General features: G+C 37.0%; 1 protein-coding gene across 2 annotated transcripts in view; it reads right to left on the reverse strand.

The window, feature by feature from the left end:
* WWC2 (WW and C2 domain containing 2) overlaps nucleotides 1-25,508 on the reverse strand; it is a 252,848-nt gene that overhangs the window by 106,774 nt on the left and 120,566 nt on the right. For both annotated transcript variants that reach the window (XM_074228913.1, XM_074228914.1), the window contains exons 3-4: nucleotides 10,281-10,484; nucleotides 8,765-8,841 (exon numbers count right to left, since the gene is read on the reverse strand). In XM_074228913.1, coding sequence (XP_074085014.1) covers nucleotides 8,765-8,841; nucleotides 10,281-10,484 — 281 coding nt within the window. The remainder of the gene's footprint in view (nucleotides 1-8,764; nucleotides 8,842-10,280; nucleotides 10,485-25,508) is intronic.

Raw genomic sequence — 25,508 nt, forward strand, 5'->3', positions numbered from 1 at the left:
ATGCTAAAAACCAGCTTAGGTCAAATGGATAAAACAGTTCAAAAAATTATTGAGGACAAGAATGCTTTAAAAAGCAAAATTGGCCAGATGGAAAAAGAGATAAGAAAACTCTCTGAGGAGAATAAATCCTTCAGACAAAGAATAGAATTCAGGGAGATTGATGAATTTACCAGAAGTCAGGAATCAATACTTCAAAACCAAAAAAAATGAAAAATTAGAAGAAAATGTGAAATATCTCATTGAAAAAACAACTGATATGGAAAACAGACTTAGGAAAGATAATTTGAAAATTATTGCAATACCTGAAAGTCATGATCAGGAAAAGAGCCTTGACATCATTTTCAAAGAATTACTACAGGAAAATTGCCCTGATATTCTAGAAGCAGAGGGTAAAATAGAAATGGAGAGAATCCACCGATCCCCAGAGAAAGAGATCCCAAAAAACCAACCCCCAGGAATACTATATCCAAGTTCCAGAACTCCCAAGTCAAAGAGAACATATTACAAGCAGCCAGAAGGACACAGTTCAAATATCGTGGGGCTGCAGTCAGGATCACACAGGACTTAGCAGCACCTACATTGGAAGCTCATAGGGCTTGGAATACAATATACCGGAAGGCAAAAGAGCTTAGAATGCAGCCAAGAATGAACTACCCAGCAAGGCTGAATGTCCTCTTCCAGGGAAAAAGATGGACTTTCAATGAACCAGGGGAATTTCAAAGGTTCCTTTTGGAATGGCCAGAGCTGAACAGAAGGTTTGATCTTCAGATGCAGGACTCAGGTGAAGCATGGAGATTGGAGGAGAGGGGGTAAATACGAGGGACTTAAGGAGGATGAACTGCATGTATAGAAAAATGATACTGATAATATTCATATGAACTATTTCAGTTAATAGAGCAGGTAGAGGGAGCTTTTATAGTTGAAGCACAGGAGAAAGCTGAAGTCGAAGATAAAATATGGTGTAAAAATGGAGTCAATAAGAAAAAAAAGGGAAATGGAATGGGAGAAAGAAAAAGGAGAGGGGGAATGGTCCAAGATATTTCACATAATAAGATTTTTTTGTTACAATGAGCTATTGCAATGATATGGAAGCGGGGGAGGCAAGGGGGGAATGAGGGAAACTTTGCTCTCATCAGAGATGGCTAGGAGAGGAAACAGCAAATATACTCAATGGGGTATAGACAACTGGAGCAAGAAGGAGGGGGGCGCAGGGGGAAGGGGTGGGGATGTGAATAAAGGAGGAGAGGATGGACCATGGGGGGGGAGTGGTCAGATATAACACATTTTCTTTTTTTACTTCTTGCAAGGGGCTGGGATTGGATGGTCTGCCCAGGACCATAGGGCCAAGTGGATGCTAGGCCTCAGGGGTGGTATGGGGGCTCAGGGCTTCTTGGCCCCAGGACCAGGGATCTGTCTGCTGTGCCACTCAGCGACCCTACAGAAGAGTCAGAGTGAAAGGAGAGAGAAAATATAGTACATGGTAGTGGAGAAATAAGAAAGGAGGGAGTTGCAATCAGCAATGGCAATGTTGGAAAAATATGGAAGTAACTTTTGTGATGGACTTATCATAAAGAATGTGATCCACTCACGACAGAGTTGATGGTGTTGGAACAAAGACTCAAGCACATTTTTTGTTATTATTTGGGGGAGGGTGCAGGGCAAGTGGGGCTGGGTGGCCTGCCTGGGGCCACACAGCAGGGTGATCATTGGGTGTCTGGGGCCGGATTCGGACCCAGGTGCTCCTGGCTCAAGAGCCAATGCTCTGTCTGCCACCCAGCCACCCCTACTATTATTACTATTTTATTTTATTTTGGGTCTTTTTTTTTTCTTCTTTTTGGTTTTTGCAGGGCAGTGGGGATCGGGTGACTTGCATGTCACATGGCTGGGTGATTGTTGGGTTTATGAGGCTGGATATGGACTCGGGTGCTCGTAGCTCCAGGGCTGGTGCTTCATCCATTGCACCACCTGGACATACCTACAATTATTACTATTATTTTTTTTATTTTAATTTTTTTTCTCCCCCCTTTACTTTTTTTGCCCAAGCAAGTCTATCTATATTCATGGGGGGGAGGGGTATTTTGTTTACTTGTAAGCAAGTATATTTTATTAATGTAAAGAAAAACATTTGTACAAAATGAGAATAAAAATAAATTAAAAAAATAAAAAATAAAAAGCTATTTTAAAGCCTTTAAAGAAGTTATTAAGAAAAAAAACTGTTACCAAAATTCAGAACACTAGTATGACAGTGCTAAAGCAATGCCATATTTCAAAGGAAAAGCAGCAAAACAGTTAAGATTCCTTGCATTTGACCTATTTTTTGCTTTTTGAAGAGCTATGGTTCTGAGGAGGATTATACTTGGACCTGGAGCAATATTCCTCTGACCACATCTATTACAGTTAAAAATAAAAACATGGTAACAAAGTAATTTCTCTGATGTTGGACAATCCAGTTAGGAGCAACACTTATCAAGTTGATAAAAGTTTCAAAAGGTGTCTAATCAACATTTCAAAGGGTAGTGATAATAGATGATAATTTACGTAGAAGTTTACAGTCTACATTAACATCTTGGTTATCAGGGCATGGAAGGAAAGCAATTTATATCAGACTATTTATGACCTCAGAACTTCTGTCCTCCCTTAATTTTTTCATATTCTACCACCCCTACCCCTGCCTTTGTATGGTGTCCTTTTTGAAAAATTTGGATTTTTTTGTTAAATGTTATTTTATTTTTTCAATCACAATGCAAAGATAATTTTCAACATCCATCTTTTTGTAAGTTTTTGAGTTTTACAATTTTCTGCCTCCATCCCCTTCCTTTCCCATTCCCCATGACAATAAGTCATCTGATAGAGGTTACACAATGTATATTAAGTCTTATATCTTTCCCAGCCCTTTAAATATAAGTCTATATTCTTTTTCCTTTTCTTGAGCCATAACTCCAGTCTTACATCTAACATTTCTATTAAAATGAAGGTGTAAAAAAGTCATTTTGTACTCTCCATTTTCAGATATTATAAAAATATTTACAGATGAGGTGCTGATGCTTAGAGAAATTAAGTGATTTGTAAAAGGTATTATACAACCAGCACATGAAAGAGTTAGGACTGGTAATTTTCCTGACTCAAAGTTCATTGTTTTATACACCACACTGCCTGGTAAAAATCAAAGAAGAGATATACAAGAAACATTTCAATATAGTACCCAGAGTCTCCATTACCCAATAACCCACAGAAAGCTATATCTGGTTCTAGGTATTTGCGAGTTAGAATCCTTTCCAAATCACTTCTCCATCAAGGTATTTAACTTTACTAATGAGATAGCTGAGGGACTTAACTTAATTCAAAGTAAAAGTATTTAATGGAATGTTACAGTAATAAAAATAACAAAAGAACATTCTTCCTATATGCATTTCTCCCCTAGCAACAAACTAGAGGTTGATTTTTCCATATGAAAAAAATTGGAGAAAAAATAGTCTTATGCATAAATACCCTAAAATAGAATAAGGTTAAGAAGCATGGACAGAGATAAAAACATAACTCTAACCATGCAACTATGAAAAATCTATTCACTATTTAAAGTATTTGTATTTCAAAGAAAGAGCAGTGGAAAGAGTGCTGAGCTGAGGTTCAAACTTGTTGTTCAGTCATTTTCAGTTGTGTCTTCCTGACCCATTTTGGGATTTTCTTGACAATGATACTGAATTGTTTTGTCATTTTACAGATGAGGAAACTGAGGTAAAAAAGAGTTAAGTGATTTGCCCAAGATCAGGCAGGTGGTTAAGTGTCTGAGGCCAAGACACTGATCAGAAAAATCCAAGAGGGAGATGACAAGAGGCATTTTTGTTTCTCTTCCTACCCACATTACCTAACCTACCCAGGTCTGGAAACTACATAGACTGGTATTAAGCACGCTTAGAGAAAGATCTAAAAACAGTGATCTGAGCTCTGTTTTCCTTTCTTAACTAATGAAGACTATCAACAATATGAAACTCTATAGGATTCAGAAGCTAGGATGCTTATGTATAGACACCTATGTTCCCAAGAAGTCCTCCCTTTGAAGGATCTTTTGACTCCATCAACAGGATCTTTGTAGGAAGTTAGGTTTTACAGTGGTTAGAGTCTTGGGTCTGGAGTCAGGAATGCTTGAGTACAAATTTAGGTTCAAACACTTCCTAGTTGTGTGATCCTGGGTAAGTCACTTAACCATATTTGCCTCAGTTTTCTCATGTGTCAACGAGTAAGTATCTTTGCCAAAAAAAATCCCAAATAGAGTCACAAAAAATTGGACATGACTGAAAACAACCTGACAACAGCATGAGTTTATAGGTTTCTAGAGTTTCAAGAAGAACTTGTCTATATTGCTGGAAGAAAGCGCTGAAAATGAAGGCTTAGGGAACAAGTGTGCTACTGTGATTCTATTTATTTGTAATAGAAAGCAGTAGGGAAAAATGGAAGGAACTAGTCACTCTTTGAGAGGGTTTTGCCAGCTGATGAGAATGGAGCCCAAAGTAGGTTAACTGAGTAAGGATGATGTAATGGTAAAGAGTGAGTAAAGACCAGGAGGCAGAGCCTGGGGGAAATCACTTAATATTTTAGGATTTCTGTTTCCTTCTCTTTAAAATGAAGATGGGGGTAGCTAGGTGGTGCAGTGGATAAAGCACCTGCCTTGGACTCAGGAGTACCAGGGTTCAAATCCGGTCTCAGACACTTAATAATTACCTAGCTGTGTGGCCTTGGGCAAGCCATTTAACCCCATTTGCCTTGCAAAACTTAAAAATAAAATAAAATGAAGATGGTGAACTAGATGATTATTAAGGTTCCTTAATAGTTACCTAATTCATAATTAGGCTCATATGGGAGCACAAGTACTTTATTATTAAAGAAAAAAATCTAAAGAAAAATAACTAGCATTACTTTCAATGGTTAAAAAAAGCAAACAATAGTAAAAGTGCAGAATTGGAGATAATTACTTTATTAATAGTTCATGTTTTTTGTTTTTTTTTTAATTTAAGAGCCACATACAATGAGTCAGATATGTAACCTCTTACTTTGTTAATTTTAATAGAAGTATGGTGGCAAGATTAAAGAAGGTAGCAAGGCAGAGCCAAGATGGCGACAGGAGAGGATCGTCTCTTAGGTGCTCTCTCAAAACCCTAACTAAATTTTTGAGAGACAGAATCCACAGAAGGATTCAGTGAGGCAGTTCTCCAACCTAAGGAAACCTGGAAAAGAGTGGAAAGGCTCTGCTCCACAGGGTTAGAGGGGCAGCGCACCAGAGCGAAGGACTTCAGCCTCCCAGAGGCAGCCCCAGGGTGCTGGGAGCCTCAGCTCATGGCAGCAGGGGAAGTTATCTGACCTACACCCTGGGGAGCACCGGGCACAACTTGGGGAATCCCTCTGCTAGAGGGAGGGAGTGAAACCCAACCTTCAGGGCACTCAGCAAGCAGCGTGGCTGGGGCAGCCCAGATCTAGGAACAGGACGCAGACAAGCTGGTAAGCAAGAGCCCCCAGGCATGAACCCTGAGCCTAGGGAGGGGAGTGGAGAGAGAGACTACTGAGGTCTGTCCTCTGCACCTGGAACAGGACTCTGGGGTTCTGACAACATGCAGATCCTGATTGCAGTCTAGGCCCCCCCATAAAACAGCAGTACCCCCCCAGCTCCATGGCAGAGGGGTGCACTTGTGGTCATTCATAGACCAGGAAGGAAGACAGAGCTTCACACACTGAGACCCTTGGGATTGGGGGGGGGGGTCCCAATAATACTCAAAAGTTCAATAAGCACCCAAAAACTAGGCACAGGCTGGAAAAATGAGTAAGCAGAGAAAAAAAAGAGGAACACTATTGAGAAACACTTTGCCCGTGATCCCAAGAAGGATCAAAACATTCAATTTGAAGATGAGGAAGTTCAAGCTTCTGCATCTAAACACTCCAAGAAAAAAAGAAATTAGACTCAGGTTATGATAGGGCTCAAAAAAGACTTTGAAGATCAAGTGAGGGAGATAGAAGAAAAACTGGGAAAAGAAATGAGAGAGATGCAGAAAAAACATGAAAAAGAAGTCAGCAACTTAGTCAAGGAGATCCAAAAACATGCTGAAGAAAATAACATGTTGAGAACCAGCATAGGTCAAATGGATAAAACAGTTCAAAAAGTTATTGAGGAGAAGAATACTTTAAAAAGCAGAATTGGCCAGATGGAAAAAGAGATAAGAAAGCTCTCTGAGGAAAAAGAAATCCTTCAGATGTAGAATGGAACTGAGGAAGGCTGCTGATTTTATGAGAAATCAAGACATAATACTTCAAAACCAAAAGAATGAAAAATTAGAAGAAAATGTGAAACATCTCATTGAAAAAACATCTGATATGGAAAACAGATTCAGGAAAGATAATTTAAAAATTATTGGGATACCTGAAAGTCATGATCAGGAAAAGAGCCTTGACATTTTCAAAGAATTACTATAGGAAAATTAAATTGCCCTGATATCCTAGAAACAGAGAGTAAAATAGAAATTGAGAGAATCCACCGATCTCCTCAAGAAAGAGATCCAAAAAAAAAAAAAAACCCAACCCCCAGGAATATTATAGCCAAGTTCCAGAACTCCCAAGTCAAAGAGAAAATATTACAAGCAGCCAGAAGGACACAATTCAAATATAGTGGAGCTGCAGTCAGGATCACACAGGACTTAGCAGCAACTACATTAAAAGCTCAGAGAGCTTGGAATATAATATTCCAGAAGGCAAAAGAGCTCAGAATGCAACTGAGAATCAACTACCTAGCAAAACTGAACATCCTCTTCTAGGGAAAAAGATGGACTTTCAATGAACCAAGGGAATTTCAAATGTTCCTGTTGGAATGACCAGAACTGAACAGGTTTGATCTTCAAATACAGGACTCAGGTGAAGCATTGAGAGTAGAGGAGAAGGGGAAAATATGAGGGACTTAATAATGATGAATTGAATGTATTCCTGCATAGAAAAATGATACTGATAATATTCATATGAACCTTCTCAAATAGTAGAGCACATAGAAGGAACTTTTACAGATAAACCACAGGAGAGAGCTGAATTTGAAGATATAATGTGATGTAAAAATGGAGTCAGTGGCTAAAAGGGAAATGTAATGGGAGAAAGAAAAAGGAGAGGGGGAAATAGGCTAAAATATTTCATATAATAAGATTTTTCTTTATTCCAATGAGCTATTGCAATGACATGGAAGGGAGGAAGGCAAGAGGGAATGAGGGAATCTTTGCTCTCATCAGAGGTGGCTAGGAGAGGAAACAGCATATATACTCAATGGAGTATAGACATCTGGAGTAAGAAGGAGAGAAGGGGGACAGGGGGAAGGGGGGGAGATGTGAGTGATGGAGGAGAGGATGGACTGTGGGGGGAGAGTGGTCAGATATAACACATTTTCTTTTTTTACTTTTTGCAAGGGGCTGGGATTGGATGGCCTGTCCAGGACCACAGGGCTGGGTGGATGCTGGACCTAAAGGGCTTTGGGCCTCTTGGCCCCAGGGCTGGGGATCTGTCTGCTGCACCACTCAGCTACCCTACAGTAGAGACAGAGTGAAAGGAGAGAGAAAACATAGTATATGGTAGTGGAGAAGTATGAATGGAGGGAGTTGTGATCAGCAATGGCAAGGTGGAAAAATATGGAAGTAGCTGTTGTGATGGAGTTATCATAAAGAATATGATCCACACATGACAGAGCTGGAGGTGTTGGAACACAGACTGAAGCATATTATTATTATTATTATTATTATTATTATTATTATTATTATTATTATTATTATTATATCTTTTTTGGGGGGGTTGCAGGGCAAATGAGGCTGGGTAGCTTGCCTGGTGCCGCACAGCAGGGTGATTGTTGGGTGTCTGAGGCCAGATTTGGGCTCAGGTGCTTCTAGCTCTAGGGCCTGTGCTCCGTCCACTGTGCCACCTACCTGCACCTACTATTAGTATTATTTTTTATTTTTATTTTTATTTTTCTCTCTTTCCTTTATTGCTCATGCAGGTCTATATTTTTTGGGGGGAAGGGGGTATTATGTTTACTCTTAAACAAGAATATTTTAGTAATGTATAAAAAATCATTTGTACAAAATAAGAATAAATAAATAAAAATAGGGTAGCAATTTTACTCTAGCCATTGCAGTAGTCAGTCATTTAGGGTTCTATGTTAAGTTCTAGTTGCCACATTTTTAAAAATTTTTTGCAAGATAATGGGGCTAAGTGACTTGCCCAAGGTCACACAGCTAGGTAATTATAAAGTGGCTGAGGTCAAATTTGAACTCAGGTACTCCTGACTCCAGGGTTGGTGCTCTATCTACTCCATCACCTAGCTACCCCCGGGTTGCCATATTTTAATAGGAAAGTTAGCAAACTGGAATGAATAAAGTCAAATGGAATGGTCAATAGCTTGGAACTGGAATAGCAGAAACAGCTGGAGATTCACAACCAAGAGAAAATATGAATGGGGGAGTATGAGAAGTGAAACACAAAGGTTGTTTTTATATAGTTTTAAAAAGGAGAGTGAAGGCTAAAAAATGATAACTGTTGCAGAAAGGTGAATTTTAGCTCAATACAAAGAGCAGGCAAACTAATTAAAATTGTCCAAAGCCTAAATGATCTGCCAGTCAATTAATTCAAGTAGATACTGGAAGACCTATGTTGTGGTGGAGATTCCTACTTTGAGTGAGGTTGGACTATATAATGGCCCTTCCAGCATTAATATTCTATGATATCAATAAGCAATATTAAATATTCTTACCCTTAACCTTGTAGTGGAGATTTCTGCCTTCAGAATATCAGGGTCATATTTAGTGCTGGATGAAGATCCTGAGAATACTTTTGAAAGGAAAAAAATAACTCGTAAGACCATAGTCATATCTCTGATACTCCCAACTTTACACATCCAAAAGGGATGCCTACTCTGATGCTTTAGCATGGGGATGGAGATAAATGAGCTAATAGGATAATTGCTTTTTACTGTTACACCACTAGAGTTAAAACTCTGGCAGATCCTACTAAACTAAGAAGATTTCTGTCTTGTTTCATCTGAGGACCAACCTGGCTGAGTCTGGAGAAGTACATCCCAAAAGGAGAGGACAGCTGGGGGAATGAAGGGTTGTGGTGGTATTATTTGGCCCCAGTGATTCATAAAATAGTTAAATATAGTCAGCATCTATGAAAGCACTATGCCATCTCTTCCTCAGCATCCTCTCATACCAAATCACTCCATCCCCTGATAAAACTACACTCCCATAAAGTGATATTAAGTATCACTTTGCCTATTAATCTTGTTTCTACATTCCTCATTCAGAAAAGGAATAAATATGAAAACTCATGGTCAACTATCCAATTATAATTTAAATTGCCCTTTCATAAAAACAATGAAATTTGACATAAAAGAAAAAAGAAACATGATAAAGCCATAAAATTTCCATCTTCATTGACTCCTCTTCACCTAAGAGAATACACCCAAGATTCAGTTCTTCTAAGGCTTATATTAATCAAGGACTTCTCTTTTTAAATAGAGCATTTTAATATCCATCACAGCTATGCCTGAAATACTTTTAAAACTCTACATCAGGGGTTCTCAACCTGGTGTCTATGAAATTTTTAAAATTTTTAGAAACTTTATTTTAATTGATTTGCTTGGTAATCCCATATATTCTATTTTATTCATTAAAAAATATTACTCAGAGGAGTAATCCCTAGTTCACTAACCTGGTCAAATGGGTACAAGAAACACATAAAGTAAAGAACCTCTGCTCTAATGTCCATACAAAATAATAAGGGAAAAGAGTTCAGCCTCAACAAATAAAAGCTTTGGGTGGAATAAAAGATTCATTATGATCAATAGTTTCAACACCCTAACTCCGTAAGTTGTATGTGTATGTTTGTTACAGTTTTTCACAAATAGTCAAAATAGGATGCTTTCTCCTTCTCTCCTTATTGTTGCAGAGAATGTCAATAGCCCAAAATGACCCAAAATAACAGCAAAGAAGAGGAAGAAGATGAAGCTAGAAAAGGCACATGTGATCTACAAGACAGAAAAGCTTGACCTAAAGTATCAGGGGTTGTCTGTAGCTTCCTGGTGCTGGGAAGCTTAATGAGAAACCTGGGAACCATTTTCCTTCCCTGAGGGTCTCTTTAGTATAACCTCCCTACTTATGGTGTGAAATAAAGACTCCACCTGAAAACCTGAAGAAACTCGAATAGGTTTCCCCTTTCTTATTTGGAGTAGAGAAGTCCTGAATAATCAAATTTGACTGTATACTTACAACTTGTGCGGGAACTCGACTTCTCCTTGTAAGCATCATTTAGTCGCACATATTCATCCAGAGCTAGAGCAAGCCTTTTCTCTTTCACCTGATACAGTTCCTTCTGTGTGCTGAGAGCATCCTGAGCCACCATAAGGTAGTCTTTGAGCATTCTCTCTTGTTCTCTCCTCCATTGTTTTCTGGGATCTTCTATCTGTGTGGTTTCTGGAAAGGAAATTATTGAAAGGCTTAAACTACACTTTGACTTTTGGTACACATTAATTTTGACCATTACATCAACTACTTGATGTAATCATCCACTACTTTATTCTCACACTCCTTGACTAGCTTCCCATCCCTTGCCCATTTTTATCACATAGGGTCTTTGAAGGCAAGGGATTGTCTCCCTTTCATCTGTAGCCAGGGTCTAGTTTAATCCTTGGATATAGAAGGCACAGTTCTTTCTCATCGTTCAATTCAATAGAAATTCATTTATTAATAATCTAACTATATGTAAGACATTGGGGATGCAGATAAGGAAAAGAAAGAATGCCTGCAATAAGGAGCTTACACTAGAATGGACAAAGGCAATGCATTCTAGAGTCACAGCAAACACTTAATTAGTGAACATTGAACTACTGTTCCTAAGAGAAATGCAAATTTAGGTCCCTGTAATCTAACAACAGTTACTTTAGCACTTTCCTCAGTGGTTTCAGGTGCATTGAATTTCCTCTTCTTTTTTCTGAAGTTATTCGTTAACATTGAACTCTTGACCAATAGCACTAAAACCCCTGCCTGAACAAAGCTTACCAAATACATGTATTTCTCAGTCACCACCTTTTTTGGCTTAGGATCACTAGGAAGCACTATAGTACAATACTTAGGGGTTATGGTACTATAGTACAATACTTTTAAATAGTAAAATGCCCAATAAAAAGTGCAAACACAAATAAAAAAACCCAAAATGTAAAATCCCCACACCTGTGACATTAGATAGACCACTAAAAGGACACCTGTTTACAATATGAGAACTTAAACAAGAAGGTAAACTGTCATCTTGTCTGACTTCAGTTGGGAATGTGCGAGTCAAGTGACTCAAATCTTTTACCTCTCTGCCCCCCTCCATGAATGACCAAGAAGCACTGAGAGTATTGATTTTGAGATTACAAATAAATTTGAGTGAATAGGCAAATTCACAAATGTTGGAATCCGCAGGTAATAAGAATTGACTGTACTTAATATATGTTGCTTGCTTGATTGATTGAACCTTTAGGGATTTAAGAACTTATTTGTACTCTTATAATTGAAATTCTTTTTACCTTCACAAACTCTGGGGTTTCCCATTAATATAAGACATACATTTATTTGCCAGATTTGGTTTTTTTTAAATATCTTAGATACATTCCAAAATTCTGACTCCAGGGTATTTTTTTTTAATTTTTCTTATCTTGCAAACTGAAAACAGCAACCATTTTAACTTGGTTAAATGTGGCTTTCTATATACATTAAGTATTTCCTCTAAAAAAGAATTTTGTTGATTGTCTCAATCATGTATGGTACCAAATGATAGGTCTAATGAAACATTGTCAGGCAGTTTAATAATCCAAAATATTCTCTGAGTTTTATTCTATGTACATTAACTATCAAACATTATAACTCATACTTAATATCATGCATCATCATTGAAGGGGGGGAAAGAAACAAACAAAATATGAGAACAAAGATATTTAACTCCCACCTCACTAACAACTTTCACTAAAATATACTGGATGACATGAACCACAGAGATCCTGATTCCCATTTCTTGTTTGGAAACATCCTAATTATACATGTAGTATCATTGAAATTCCCCAAACTGTCTCAAAATAAAATTATGATTTTGTTTACATTAAAACTACTTGAAGTAAGTATTAGAGGAAGAGCACTAATGATGTTCAACCCACAAATAGGATTCTCCCCCCAAAAACCCTTTTGTAGATTTCAATGAATCCATTATTTCATCCATATGTTATACATATACATGGTCCATCCTCATCCTAGTGATTTTTGCCTAAATTCTCCCAAAAGCCAAATAGGATATTTGTAAAAACACTTAGCATAAGCTTTAATAAATTCTTTTCCCTTACCCTTCACTTTAAGAATTTCTACTCAAATGTATTGTCTGTGATAAAGTCTTCAATGAATTTTATTCTCATCCAGTTCTTCCAGATTGTTGGGTCTTAGAGTCAGGGAATCCTCCTAAGCTTGAGTTCTGTCTCAAACTCTCATAAGTTGTTTGACATTTTCATAAGTCACTTAACGCCTCTCTGAGGAACAGTTTCCCTTATTTATAAAAAAAAACGAGAATAAATGCATCTATAGCCCTGGGATGTTGTGAGAGGATTAATTAAAGATTAAATAAAGATAAATAAGATAAAGGATTAAATAAGATATGAGGTGGTTCCCAAACACAAAGTTGTCTATCAGTGTTAACTACTGTCATTATTATTATTCCTCTAACAGGTGGATTTTTAAAAAAAATTCCATGGATTCCTGGGCAGAATTCTGGTTTTTCACCAGCTATGTCTCACATTTACTGCGATCAGTCCACATCTTTTGAGAATACTTTACTGCAAAAAAAAAAAATTATCTTTTGAAAGATCTTATTTGATAAATGATCTGGACCTATCTGCAAACAATTTATACTATTTATTCCTATCCTATATATTCAATATATCAATGGGGTAAGGGAGGAAAAACAAAAAACTACAGGGAGTCATAATGTTTAAAAAAGGGGGGAGGCAGCTAGGTGGTACAGTTATTGAACCCTGGCTCTGGAATCAGGAGGATCAGAGTTCAAATGTGACAGATGCTTAATACTTACTTAGCTGTATGGCCTTGGGCAAATCACTTAACTCCAGTGTCTTGCAAAAATAAAAACAGCAACAACAACAAAAAGGACATTCTTTACACCTGTTCTTTAGAGTTTTGAATTGCCTCTGTGTGATGCCCATCTTTATTTTTCTCTAGGAATTAGTGTTTTAAGTATCACAGTCATTCAACCAAAAAATAGTTGTATTGAAAAGATAGACTTTTGGGGTCAGTAAACATTTGAGATTAGTAAAAGTGCTTTGCAAATTTTCTAAAGCAATCTAACATGCCTCTTTCTCAACCAGAGACCCAGTTCACTGTCCATCTAAAACCATCATCCTAGATAAAGATAAAAGTAGTTTGTTGCTTTTGTTCAGTCATTCAGCCGCATCCAAGTCTTTGTGATCCCATGGACCCTATGTATCACTAGGTCCTTCTATCTTCCATTATTTTTCTAAGGCTGTCCAAGTTCCTACTTTTTGCTTCATGGCATTATCCATCTCATCTTCTATGGTCTCCTCTTCCTTTCACCTTCAATCTTTCCCAATATCAAGATCTTATATAGCAAGAGTGTAAATATGAATATAATTACCAATGGCAATATGTCTATTTGTTGTCAGTGGACAAAGATCTTACATTTAGCTGTCAAATTCAAATTTAATAGTGTTTAATAGTGTTAAAAATGTGGTTTTTAGAACCTCCTCAGACTGACCACTTTTGTTTCACAGGTTGCTGAGGCTAGGTGGCCAGGCTTCTTCATCTTTAGTTAGAATGATCTTTCACAAAACAGACTGGTAGAGCCTTCCAGGACTTGTGCTGTATCAGCAAAGGCTTCAAGAACCCACAGTCACATCCCTATTCACTTTTAAGAGAGTTCTTAAGAACTTACTAATCAAATGAAATGAACACAAAAGTTTAGATTAAAAGCTGTGATATAATTAATCCTACCCAGAAAACAGATAGCAAAAGGGGAAATAGATACAGTGGAGAAAGAAACGTGGAGCAAGGGACCCTGAATCTGAATGACAATTCTATTACTTGCTACCTTATATGACCTTAGTCCCCTCTTGGGACTCAGTTTTTTCATCTGTAAAAGAAGAGATATTAGCTCAAAGCTCCCTTCTGAATCTAAATCTCTATCCATTAGTACCTTTTTCTCCTCTTAGTAGAAAGGGGGGTGACCGTGGGTATAAAATATTAAGTCACAATGACAAAGAGATGGGCTTCTCTGTTCATAGTATGGGGGGGTGGGAATGCAGGTGGAGGAGGGAGTGCAAATCAGGGCTTAAATGTGGTGTATAAAGCCAAAGTTAGGAATCCAGTAAAAATGGCAATATTAAAGGAGAAATAAAGAACTGCTATGAAAATTCTAGCAAATATGTGAGAGAAAAAAAGAAAAATACAATGACAAAGAAATTGGAAAAGGAGAAGCTATTACATAACTATACAAAATGAGGACTGGAGACAAGGGAAAGCAGGTGGGCAAGTCGAATCAAAGAGGCAAAGAACAGCACGGATAAACATGAAAGTAGATGACTAAAGGAGGGAGAAGAGGTAGGTCAGGAATGCCAGAATGAACACCAGAATGTCAGTCAACTAATCAACAGCAACAAATAGCATTATAAAGAACTTTAAAGTCTATAAAGTGGTTTATATTTTCAAGTGATTCCCATTTCACATATGTGGGAACTGAGGCACATAAAAGTTGAGACATGGATGCATAAAAGCCAGGGTCATATTGAAGAGACTATCAGGGCTTAGGCAAGATTTATTATCCAGACAGATGCTTTGATAGTGACTGAACACAGAATTGCAGGGATCTGGAAAAAAAAGACTAAAACCTTCCCTTAGCAACAAGCAAAGAGTTATAGAGAACTGCAAAGGAGAGCAAGCAATCCAGAATGACAGAGGCATAGTGGGAATAGCTGGCAGAGAGGGAAGAGAGTAAAAGAATGAGAATATATCTAGGGCTAGCTAGCAAAATAGAAATTGGAAATGATGGATTAGATCAGAGCAGGGGATGTATGTTTCCACATATTGAGAGTTTTAAAACTATCTGCATAGATAGATAGATAGATAGATAGATAGATAGATACAGACATACACCTGCACATCTGTAGATATATACATTTTATAGGTGTATATGTATCATATATGCAAATAGATTTTAAACTTTCAACACATAGAATCATTCATTTATTTTTGGATGTGGTCAAAATGGGAATTTGTTTTGCTTGATTATACTTATCTGTTACAAGGATGTTATTTTGATTTTCTTTTTTTCTGAAGGCATGACAATTTTTTCAAATGCAATTTAAAATTGTTTTAAAATGCTCACACAAAAGACAAACAAAAATAGTTCTAGGTCCTTAGATTGATATTCAGATGTCAGACCTATTGGGTCTTGGTTGTCACACACACACACACACACACACACACACACACACGCAGCAATTATACAATAAATTTATGCAAACTTAGTAATGATTATGATCTTTGTAAGACAGCTAAGATGAAACATATCATCTGGAATTCTGCTTACAAAAAGTATGCTGACAATAAGCATAGTTTTGAGTTACACAAATTATTTTCTGAGCTGGTAAGAGGAGTGTCTAAGCAGACTAAAATCAAGGGTTCTATGACCATTTTTCATTTATTTGTTTTGATTCTTGCCACAACCGATTGATATCAATACAGAAATTACAAAAATTATTTCACCGCAAAAGACAACTTAATAATCACTTGAAACTATTTGAAAAAATAATATTTTAATAAGGTATGGCTCCTTTCTCAGTGTCTTTCTAAAATCTTCTACCACCTCATGGAGGTAATCCTGCATTTCTCAAAGGAGTATCTGCAAAGCACAAGCTCTAGAAAGCCAAACCAAGTGTGAAAAGTTTCAAAAGTATAGGCTGATTTTACAGACTCTTTGTTTGGAAAGTCTTATCAAGACAGATTGGCAGCCACAAGATGACAGATTTTTTTTTGGGGGGGTGTAATGCAACGGGAAAGGGATGTGGGGGGAAGGGGGGAGATACAGCAAATCTGAAAGATTAACTACTAAAGTGCAGAAGGCTGGCATTCTGTGTCATTCCACAGTCTAGCCCTCTCTCCACCAAAATTTAACTTGTTTTTATTTTTGGTCTTTGTATCCAGAGCTTAGCATACATAGGGCTTGACTCATAGAGGGAGTTTAATAAACATGTATTGACTGACTCTCAAGAGTGATGAGTGACTTCCTAGGAGTTTGAGAAAGGATGTGTAATGATAGGACAGTTAGGTGGCACAGTGCCAATTCTACTTAAAAGCTGCTTCCAACTCTAGATATTGAGGAGTACAAAGCTCATCTGAATGCCAATCGACACAAGTCTGAATTGGAAAACCACTTCCAAGTGAATACAGCCTATAACCCAATTTACTGCTAAGGGAAAACACTATTATGACAACAACCAATTAAAATGGTCCCAAAGGTTTTTTCATTAAATGTTGTACTGTTCCTTGGGAACTGAGACACAAAGGACTCAGGGAATAACAAAGGGAGGTCAGTGAGGTATTGTTTCCTCACCATAAGAACTGGTAAAATATTGTTACAGAGTATGGATCTCTAAGACAAAATGATAATGTCATCAGATTGCCTAATAACAATGGTAGCACCAAATATATTATTTCAGAAGACCACAGACTTCAAGTGGGAAGGGTCTTTTGGGGTCATCTAGTCCAAGTCCTTTCCCTCATTTTATAGATAAAGAATTGAGGCCTAGACAGGTTAACCGACTTGCCCCAAAACATACGGGTAGAAATGAGCAGACCTTGGATTCCAATTCATATCCTCTGACTTTGAATCTGCTGTTCTTTCCCACTGTCTAACCCATTTAAAAATATTTTGCAAGATGAAATGCCCTAAACACTCTGAATGTTACCATGAGTAACTCTGGTGTCTGGTATCTTTGGGTTTGTAAAGCCAGTGAAGGATCATAAGTTCTAGAGGACCTATTCAAATTTAAAAGTCCCAACCACAGGATATAGAAGCTCATAGGAGTATATAAAGATCCTAGCAATCTCCTTTGCTTAACTAAAAAGACTTAGATAAAGTTCAAAACTAGGGTCACCCTATCAGAATATGACTAGAAGTAATAGTTGTGAGGAATTTGAATACTAATTAGTAAGTCAACTTCCCAGGATTGTTCCTCCATACTGACCCCCACAGTCAATTGTATGAATTAGTCCCCAGGACAAATCTCCTTGCTCCCCTTCCCCAATCAATGGTTCACCTCATGTAAGAGCACCATAAAAAGGCCCACCAGACTTAATTGGTATACCCAATTCTACCTAAGACCTTCTCTGTTTCCATTCTCCCTGTTCTTTATTATAAAATGTTCCCTGAATACTACTGTATTATTGTCCACATAGTGGTTCCTTGTACTAAATTACTGGTATCCTAATCCTCCTAAATGTTAAACCTGCATTAAGATAGAGGACCAGCCTAGTTGCCTAGAGAGATACATCTCCAAGTACATGGTTGCCAAGTGATTTTTTTTAAGACCACAGAAATTCAGGAAGATCTACTCAAGTGTGAATAGAAAACAGACACTGATGAATCACAGATCTTTGAAGAAACCGGATTAATAATTAACAGAAAGTAGAAAAATTTACAGCAAACCAATGTATATAAACCAAGATCCTGGAAACATTTTTATTGGGTTAAAATCTAAAAGATTTAATGATCTTGTCAACATTCTACTATGGATGAGTAGAGTTTCAAGTGACTTAAATGAACTACAGTTGTGATTCATTTAAATGTAGATGATGTATCCTTTGATTCAACAATAGCACTACTAGTCTATATTCCAAAGAGATAAAAAATGGGAGAAGTCCCATATATGAAAAAATATTTATAGCAGTTCTTCTCTTTGTAGTGGCAAAGAATTGGAAATTTAGGAGATGTTCATCAATTGGGGAATGGCTGAACAAGTTATGGTATATAAAATGTTATGGAATACTATTGTTCTGTAAGAAATCATGACATTAGAAAAGCATGGAAAGATTTGGACAAACTGATGCTAAGTGAAGTAGCAGAACCAAGAGAACATTATACACATTAACAACATCACGGTGAGATGATCAACTAGGTGGTTCAGTAATTAAGTACAATCCTGAGAGATCTCTTATGGAAAATGCCATCCACATTCAGAGAAAAAATGAGAAATCTACATGCAGAGCAAAGTATACTATGTTGACTTTTTAAAAGTTCTCGTGCTTTTTTTCTTTCTCATGATTTTTTCTTCTTAGTTCTAATTCCTCTTTCACAACATGAATAGTATTTAAATGTTAATACAAATGTACATATACAATTTTTGCCACCATGGGGAGGTGAGAGGGAAGGAGGGTGATAGGAAAATTGTGGAAATCATAAACTTAAAAATGCTGTAAACTACTTAGCATATAATTGAAAAAATTAAATTAAATTCAATGTATAAGGTATCCAGTTAGAACACACTGGAGAGAAAAGTATACTGAACTAAAAATGAAAAGACCCTAGTTTTAATTCCTGCACTGCCATTAAGTAGCTATGTGATTTTAGCAAAGTCACACACAGCTCCTTAATCTCATCTCTCTCATCAATAAAATGAGCTCTCTTCCCACTGGAACAAAGCTTCCATTTGAAGAAAGCAAGAGGCCACTTTATCTTTTGATGCCTACTGTCTATTATAATGTCTCAAATATAAAAGGCATTTAAAATATGTTTGCTGAACTGAATTTAATCAGCTTATCCCAAATGCCTCTTCAAGCTCCAAAATATTATGATTCTAGGTCAGAAGTGGGAAATCTTTTCTCTGCCAAGGGCCAAAACTCAAAAATTAGCCTCCTATATTTCATCAAGCATTTAATTAATTCAATCCTAAAAAGTTCCTAGATTTATTGAACTTTGAGTCCCACCTGAGGTTGCTGTGGCAGCACCAGACCAAATGATTTTGCAGACCAGACATTCTCTAACCCTGTTCTAAGTACAAAGTAAAACTTAACACGAGTTCATAGAAGACAAGAGTAAAATAATAAAAACACAAACCAAATGAATTAGTAATGTCTTACTAAGATTAAAATAAAAAATGGAATGGATTGTCTTGAGAGATGGGGAATTCCTCCTCTTTTTAACTCTTTAAACAAAAGTTGGATAACTATTCAGATAGTATTTTGTAACTGTTGGCTTTTTTTTTTGTCCTTCGTTCTCAAAGAACAACATGATGCCCAGCATGTGAATTGAATTTAAGTGAGTCACTAGTCTCACTCTCTCAGTGCCTAATATGTTTCAAGTACTATGATAGTACAGAGAATACAAGTCCATGAACAATCCTCACCTACAAGAAGCTCACTTTCTAATGAGGAGAAAACAAACACACATATAAAAAATATCCATATGTGTAGGTATGAACAGATGGATGGATGGTAAAGATCAAAGGGGTGCATGTCAAATATATATAAGTATATACGTATATATTTAATATGTATATATAGGGTATATATATAAATATAGAAGAATATGTGTGAATATATTAATATATCTGTACATAAATTTGCATACACATATTATAAAGTGACCCCATTTATGTTTGTGTACACACACACACACACACACACACACACACACACACACAGAGTTTAGGAGGAAGGACACTAGCAATTGGTAGGATCAGGAAACACTTCAGGAAGAAGATGGTGCCTGAGCTACATCTTCAAGGAAGAGATGAAGGTTCTGTGAAACAGAGGAAGAGAGAAAAGAGAATTTCAGGGATAGAGAACAGTCATTGTCAAGACAGAGACAGATGGAGTGTCTTGTGTGAGGAATAGAAAAAAGGCCAATTTGGCCAGAAGGCAGAATATAGGAGGAAAAGATGCCCAATATGGCTGGAAAGGATAGGGTGGGGCCAGATTGTGTAAGGTTTTAAAAGCCAAAAACAAGAGTTTATATTTTATTCCCCAAGACAACAGGAAGCCACTAGAGTTGAGTAGGGAAATCATGTGGTCAGATTTGCAATTAAGGAAAATGACTTTGACAAAAATGTATGGGATGGATTGTAATGGGAGAGATTCAGTTGAGGCAGGGAGACTAAATAGAAGACCAGGGCAATAATCCAGGTGAAAGGTGATGAGGACCTGAGATATGGTGGCTGTTGTTTACATAGAAAGGAATTGGCTATGAAAGAAATCAGGAAAGGAAAAAGGGCAAGATTTGGCAGCTAATAAGATATGTGGGGTGACAGAGAGTAAGAAGTGGAAGATGATTCCAAGGTTACAAATCCCAAAGTCTGAAAGGATGGCGGATCTTCTGACAACCAGAAATAAAGAAAAGAAGGTTGAGGAAAAGAAAATGAACTCAGTCTTGAACATATTGAGCTTAAGAGGTCTCTTGGTCATCCAGTTTCAAGTGTTCAGTACATAAATGAAAATATGTTATCAAGAGATAATAACAAAAAAATTTATAGTATTTACTATCTGCCAATTTCTGAGCTACTAGCTTCATCGATATTCTTATTTGATATCTAGATAAGATGGACTAGAAATAGATACTAAATGGATAAGGTAGATATACAAAACACACATAAGTGTTTACCAGTATAAATACATGTTATATATAGAAAACTCATTCATTTATACATAGATGATTACATAGATGCATACAGATGTATGTATGTGTGTTTATGTATATATAAATCATCTGCATTGAGTTGATAATTAAACACGTGGGAACTAAAGACATTACCAAGAGAGAGTCTGGAGAGATAATCGGTCCCTAAATGGTGTGTTTTGAACTTTTATACTAGATAGATATAAAATATAAAATAGACAAAAAGAATATATGAAAATTATTCCAGTGTTTCCCTGGCTACCATAGAGGGTTTAGACACTTTTCTTGGTACTAAAAATCAAAACAATTCTACAGTTCCCAAAGTAACAAGGTCAGAGAAATATCGCTTAACAACCTGACCCAAAATGGGGAGAGATCCAGAGTGAATAAACCATGCAGTAAGAGAAGAAAAAAATAAAGTTGCTACAACTCTACAAAGTTCAGAAGGAGAACATAGAGTGACCCAAGAGAGAGGAGGAGGAAAAAAGAATGGTGTGGCACCATGTCAATTTGGAATGGAGAACTGGTGAAATAGGCCCTAAAGCAAGGAAATGATCAGAATCTGGGGGGACAAACTCCTCTTCTACCATGCCCCATCTTCAGAGTAACTCTTCTATAAATCAAATCAAACATGATTTTTACTTTAAGAAGGTTGCAAAGGTCAAGGATAAAGGAAAATTTGGGAAAAAAAGTCTAAATTAATTCATTAGAGTTTTGGGAACTGTCCAAGGACTAAAATATTAGAAATGAGCTTTATGCAAATGGCCAGAGGGTTAGAAGCATAAATCCTCAACCAGGCTAGTCTTTTAGAGCAGAGCTTCTTAACTTGAGAGCTATGACTTTAATTTTTTTTTTAATTTTGCTGTTTCATTTAAAACCATTGTTCTAAAGAAGGGGTCGTGGACTTCTCTGGATTAACCAAATGGAGTCCAAGACTGCAAAAGAAGGTTAAGAATCTCTCATCTAGAGATTTATGGACTAAGAGAGATCCTGGTTGCTGCTCTTAGAACCAAACTGGCTTCTAGAAATATATTGAGCTGACACAAATATACCTTGCTATTATAAGAGGCTAGACCTTAACAAACCACAGTAGAAGGCATTGGATGGGCCTATAAACCTCTGCCAAGAAGCAAAGATATAGTCTCTTAGGCAAACACTCTTTGGTTAATACCTACAAATTCAACTAGAAATTATTTAACTCTAGATAACCATACTTTAATTCCTACCCCATCCCCCTTACACACACACACACACACACACACACACACACACACACACACACACACACACAATATAGAAAGAAATCGGGGCGGTTAGGTTAGGTGGCGTAGGGGGCAGCTAGGTGGCATAGTGGATAGAGCACTGGCCTTGGAGTCAGGAGTACCTGAGTTCAAATTCGGCCTCAGACACTTAATAATTACCTAGCCGTGTGGCCTTGGGCAAGCCACTTAACCCCATTGCCTTGCAAAAACTAAAAAAAAAAAAGAAAAAAAAAAGAAAGAAATCATAGAAAGCACAGGAACATTTTAAAATTTAAGATTATGAATCAGAGGTAAACACTTAATGCTGACAATGCCAGAAGTTCATCCTATAAATCGCAGTCTACTATAGCTTTCAATTCACATATGTTTATTTTCCCTTCTGACATTTTGGGAAAAAAAGCCTTTCCCAGTGATTCTTAATCTTGGTGTCTTCTCTTGACATGCTGTTCCATTTATTCTGTAAATATATTATTTGTTCATAGTTATTTCCAAGTTGTCCTCCCCCCATCCCCCACATATACACTGAACTTTTTCCTTCTCACAGACAGGGACTGTCATCTCTCTTTCTTTAGCAGTTAGTACAGTTAGCACGGGGTTTAATAAATGCTTCTTGTTTGACTATTAGTAGATATTACCATGATATTACTAAATATATACCATGACATAACTCTTTTTGCCATTGAATTTTAAAATAATATAAAAAATCATAATTTTCAGGAAACTCATTTTATTTCATATTTTATTAAATTTATTATCTGAGACACTTTAAGTGTTGGTGGTCAGGGCTCATAATGAAGACAGCTTGACTTTTCATTAAGTCTTATCCTAAGGAATCCAATGGGAAAATTATAATGTAAAAATAATATTTGTACAATTCTAATAAAGAACTAAAGAAGAGTATTTTATCTACTCATGATACTCTAATTAACCTGTCATGTTCCATATCCCCCAAGGTCCTAAGGAGACATTAGTCCCTGGTGAGAGAGGGAGGGAAGGGGGAGGAAGGAAGGAAGGAAAGAAGCAAACATATATTTATTAAATATCTACTTTGTTCTAGGAACTAGCTGACCATTTAACAAATATCTGATTTGATCCTCCCAACAACCCTGGAAAGCAGATGCTATTATTGTCTACATCTCAAAGAGGTCCTCTTCTGGCAGGCAGAATTTAAGTGAGTTGTCCATGGTCACAAGTATCTGAGACTGGTTTTGAATGCAAATATTCTTGACTGCAAACCCAGCAGTTTATTAACTGTGCTTCCTAGATTTCTCTAAAGACTGGGTGCCTTCACAATAACAGAGGTGGGGGGGGGGGGGGCGGTGGCTAGGTGGTACAGTGGATAAAGCACCGGCCCTGGAGTCAGGAGTACCTGGGTTCAAATCCAGTCTCAAACACTTAATAATTACCTAACTGTGTGGCCTTGGGCAAGCCACTTAACCCCTTGCAAAAAACTAAAAAAAAAAAAAAAATAACAGAGGCAGGCTTTTTATTTTTAAAAAAAATTTATTTAAAGCAATGGGATTAAGTGACTTGTCCAAGGTCACACAGTTAAGCAATTATTAAGTGTCTGAGGCCTGTTTTGAACTCAGGTTCTCCTGACGCCAGGACCAGTGCTATATCCCAGAGGCATGCTTTTCAATCTTTTTTTTTTTCAGTACATGATCTTTATGTTTTTTATTTTTTTTTGTTTCCATGTTGTACATTAATCCAAATCAAGTGTGATGAGAGAGAAATCATATCCTTAAGGAAGAAACATAAAGTATAAGAGATAACAAGATCAGACAATAAGATATCAGTTTTTTTTCTAAATTAAAGGAAATAGTCCTTGGACTTTGTTCAAACTCCATGGTTCTTTATCTGGATACAGATGGTATTCTCCATTGCAAACAGCCCAAAATTGTTCCCGATTGTTGTACTGATGGAATGAGTGAGTCCATCAAGATTGAACATCACCCCCATGTTGCTGTTAGGGTGTGCAGTGTTTTTCTGGTTCTGCTCATCTCACTCAGCATCAGTTCATGCAAATCTCTCCAGGCTTCCCTGAACTCCCATCCCTCCTGGTTTCTAATAGAATAATAGTGTTCCATGACATACCACATGACATATCACAGTTTGCTAAGCCATTCTCCAATTGAAGGACATTTACTTGATTTCCAATTCTTTGCCACCACAAACAGGGCTGCTATGAATATTTTTGTACAAGTGATGTTTTTACCCTTTTTCATCATCTTTTCAGGGTCTATATAGACCTAGTAGTGGTATTGCTGGGTCAAAGGGTATGCACATATTTGTTGCCCTTTGGGCATAGTTCCAAATTTCTCTCCAGAAAGGCTGGATGAGTTCATAGCTCCACCAACAATGTTAGTGTCCCATATTTCCCACAACCCTTCCAACAATGATCATTATCCTTTCTGGTCATATTAGCCAGTCTGAGAGTTGTGAGGTGGTACCTCAGAGTAGCTTTAATTTGCATTTCTCTAATAAGTAATGATTTAGAGCAATATTTCATATGACTATGGATTGCTTTGATCTCCTCATATGTAAATTGCCTTTGCATATCTTTTGACCATTTGTCAATTGTGGAATGGCTTTTTGTTTTAAAAATATGACTCAATTCTCTGTATATTTTAGAAATGAGTCCTTTGTCAGAAAAATTAGTTGTAAAGATTGTTTCCCAGTTTACTACATTTCTTTTGATCTTGGTTACAATGGTTTTGTATATGCAAAAACTTTTTAATTTAATGTAATCGAAATCATCTAGTTTGTTTTTAGTGATGTTCTCCATCACTTCCCTAGTCAAAAACTGCTTCCCTTTCCATAAATTTGACAGGTAAATTAGTCCTTGATCTTCTAATTTGCTTACAGTATTGTTTCATACTTTTCAGTCTTACTGTAGACCTACTCCATGTCTATGTGAAGTGTAGCAAGTAAACAAAACCAAGGTGGATTCAAGAGAATCTAGAATGTTCCCATTGAGTGGGGAGTGGGGAGTACTTAGTCCAGAAGACCTTCCAAAAGACAAACTGGTTTGGAGAATATGACATGCCTTAATGCTCATTTTAGGGTGGGCAAACCCAGCCTGGATTCAAAGGGCACAAAAAAGAGATAGATCAAAACTCATCACTAAACCGAATTTAAGATGGAAAGCCTTTCTTCCTTTCAGGTCTAGATTAGTGTTCTTTGCACACGAGTGACTTTCCAGAATGCAAGCCATTGTATTACTGAGACACACTTCTTAACCTGGTCAATCTCATTATAATTTTCCCTCATATTAAAGAAAAGAGAATCTTCTTTAAAGTGGTAAGCATGGGTGGCTAGGTGGCCAGTGGATAAATCACTGGCCCTGGAGTCAGGAGTACCTGGGTTCAAATCTGGTCTCAAATACTCTAACACTTAATAAATACCTAGCTGTGTGGCCTTGGGTAAGCCACTGAACTCCATTTGCCTTGCAAAAGCCTAAAAATAAATAAATAAATGAATGAATGAATAAATAAGTAAACAGACAAACAAACA

Source organism: Macrotis lagotis, chromosome 3 (genome assembly GCF_037893015.1).
Source record: "Macrotis lagotis isolate mMagLag1 chromosome 3, bilby.v1.9.chrom.fasta, whole genome shotgun sequence".
Classification (NCBI taxonomy): domain Eukaryota; kingdom Metazoa; phylum Chordata; class Mammalia; order Peramelemorphia; family Peramelidae; genus Macrotis; species Macrotis lagotis.